Below are 3061 nucleotides of genomic sequence, written 5' to 3'. Positions count from 1 at the left end.
CCTTTGGGTGGGGGGCTGGACCCAAGGATCTTCCGAGGTCCGTTCCAGCCCCAGTGTCTATGAAATCTGTAAAAAAGTATTTTTCTTATATAAGGTATATTTTTGTATTCTCTAGTACATATTTCAAACCCATGCTTCTTATTTTTTTCCAGGTCTTGTAGTTGATTCATTCAGTCAGCGTTTGTTCTGGGCCGATTTTGAATTATCTGTTATTGGCAGTGTTCTTTTTGATGGCTCTGATTTGGTTGTATCTGTGAGCAGTAAACAAGGTATGCAGATGTGGGGGTTTTTTCACTGTGACACATGTTGTGAATGAAATGCTACTAAAGATACTGAGGCCACCATTTAAAATGATTATTTGACTTATAATTCTTATAATTATAATATCATTCTTATAATTAGCTAGACTACTTTAAAGTTATGTAGCACTATCCAAATATGGTGGATTGTAAAGTACCAGTCTTGGCATTTAGTAGGTGCAAAAGCATCTTGACTGACTTCATTAGGACTCCATATGGCAACAGGAATAGGTATGTATGAATTCGACTTTGTCCTATATTTGTTATTCAGAACACATTGACTATCTTGGGGTGAAACTGTTCACCTATTTAATAGATAAAAACGATAACTGAGAAATTATAAACTGCTTAGCCTAACATTATTTGTAGGCAAAATAATGTGTTTAATGAGTAAAGAATTAAAGCATGGGAACAAAATTCATCCAGGTTCATAGGGTTTTACCCTACCCCCAAAAGATCTTGTAAAATAAACTTGAATTTATTTTTAAGAGAAATATTTATTTATAGAAATATTTTTGATAAATAGAAGTGAAGAGATGTAATATATATTTAACTTAATATCACACAATGTTATACAACATTATGTTTAAATGATATAGCATTGTTAAATATAAACAAGGCCCATGTTAAATCAGTGGAAACATCAACATTTTAAAATTATTGTTGGAAATTGGTTCAGAGACAAGCCTTAAAAGTGTTTGTGGGTTGGAAAAACTGTCTGGAATGAAAAAGTCAGCTTAAAAAGCTGAAGTAGAAGATAACAGTGTATATTATATTTGTAACCTTATATGGGGAAAATACTGAGCGCTAAGTATCATTTAGGGTAGAAGGGCATAGCAAGAGCCAATGGCTGGAAATTGAAGCCAGACAAAATCAACTTTGGCTACAGTAACAAGTAACTGTGGTGTAACAGTGAGAACATGCATTGTATTATCTTGACCATTCAGTGGTATCCTACCCAACTGTCATTGAAGGGCCACCTCACATTATGCATACAGACAACACATATAGACATTCAATTTCTTCTGGGACAGTCACTGCTGTCCCAGGTCAGTCTGGGAGAAAAATAACCCGGGAACCCCCAAGTTAAATCACTCCTGCAGTTCACTCTGGAAGACTGAATGTCTGCACAAGAATCCACAGCATAGTCCTCCAGCATCCCAGGGTGCTTTGATCCCTCCACTTAAGGAGACAGTGTGCAGTGGTTCCTCCTAGTTTAGCAGCACCAGCACTGCAAGATCTCTGCTTCTCAAAGGTTCAGCATTTGAACATTTGCCAAAGTAAGGTTTTCTATGAGGAAAACCCCTGGGAGAATTCCTTCATATCATTTGAATGTGTACACATAGCTTGTAGAGCTATGTGACTCTTGTAGGTATTAACAGGACTGTCTGCTTGTTATTCATTTTAAGGGGAAGAATGTCAGCATTAAAATGTGACATGTATTTACTTTCATTCAGGTTTGTTACATCCACACAGAATTGACATTTTTGAGGATTACATATATGGAGCAGGACCTAAAACTGGTGCATTTAGAGTACATAAATTTGGCAGAGGCTCTGTGGAACGCCTGAACTTAGATTTTGATAAAACAAAAAGTGCCTTGATTTTTCATCGCTACAAACAAATAGACTGTGAGTAGGAGTAATTACATTAAACTAGCTCTTATTAAAAAATTATTTATAAGAATAAAGAAAAAAGTGACTTACTGCTGTAAATGTATTATACTTGACTGAATATTTAAAAGAAGAATGGATTTGTTCATATTTTGGTGTATAAAAACTAACTGCAATGTTTCTATGTAACAACATAAATAATATATATTTTCCCTATTTATAACCCCCTACACTTATGATTTGCCTGGTCTTGGGTATCCGCATTAAAAGTGCACCATTAAAAAAAAACAGCAGTCACAACCAGTCAGCTTTTTTTCTTCATAATACCAATGATTCTGGTGGTAAGTGTGTCGTTTTTTAAAATTGTGCTATATAATTACGGTTATTTTTAACTTTCTGATTTCCATATTATGACTTCCCACAGCATCCTGCCAAAATATTTCATATTTATGCAGTGTCTTTCTTCCTTGAACTTAACATACTTTACAAAATAATTCCCTCTGAAAAACACTTCAGTTATCACTATAGAGGAAGGCAACAGTTATTTAAGAATGCTACCTTTCAGGAAGCAAAGAATCCTGCATCCAATTGAAATTGCAAGAAAAAGTAAGCAGGCCAGAAGTAATTATCTGAATTAGAATTTGATCAGGACAATAGTATTGATACCTCTTGCTGTAGGTGTGGTGAAGTCTTTTAATTCCCAATCTAGTGTGAGTAGTCATGACTGAATTTAGTGGAATTATTCATTGCTTAAATTTAAGCAAAGGTTTAGCAAACTACATGATTAAAAGCTTAATTCCAGAAGAGGAGGGTTCTTTGGTTTTAAATCTCTAAATGCTGTGCTGAGAAACAAAATTAAAGAAAGTTGTGAAGAAGAGGGAATTCTTCTGCTAGAACTCATTTAACATTAACTTGAACAAATGGACCCATACTATAATACCATAAGTCCCCCCACAACTCCATATGCTTCAGGGGACATCAGATCCAGATCCAAGGTTAACAACTTCGATAGTTTCATAGTTTCTAGGGTCGGAAGGGACCTGAGCAGATCATCTTGTCCGACCCCCTGCCATGGCAGGAAAGAATACTGGGGTCACATGACCCCAGCAAGATGTGCATCTAACCTCCTCTTAAACACCCCCAGGGTAG

General features: G+C 35.7%; 1 protein-coding gene across 1 annotated transcript in view; it reads left to right on the top strand.

The window, feature by feature from the left end:
• The window catches only part of LRP1B (LDL receptor related protein 1B), a 1585724-nt gene that overhangs the window by 1502216 nt on the left and 80447 nt on the right, over positions 1-3061 (top strand). Inside the window, exons 80-81 of the mRNA XM_019553609.1 lie at positions 153-269; positions 1757-1930. Of these exons, the coding sequence (XP_019409154.1) occupies positions 153-269; positions 1757-1930 (291 nt within the window). The remainder of the gene's footprint in view (positions 1-152; positions 270-1756; positions 1931-3061) is intronic.

This window comes from Crocodylus porosus, unplaced genomic scaffold (assembly GCF_001723895.1).
Source record: "Crocodylus porosus isolate Cpor-Errol unplaced genomic scaffold, CroPor_comp1, whole genome shotgun sequence".
Lineage (NCBI taxonomy): Eukaryota > Metazoa > Chordata > Crocodylia > Crocodylidae > Crocodylus > Crocodylus porosus.
Note: the sequence above shows the minus strand (reverse complement) of the source record. Positions and strands in the feature narration are given on the sequence as shown.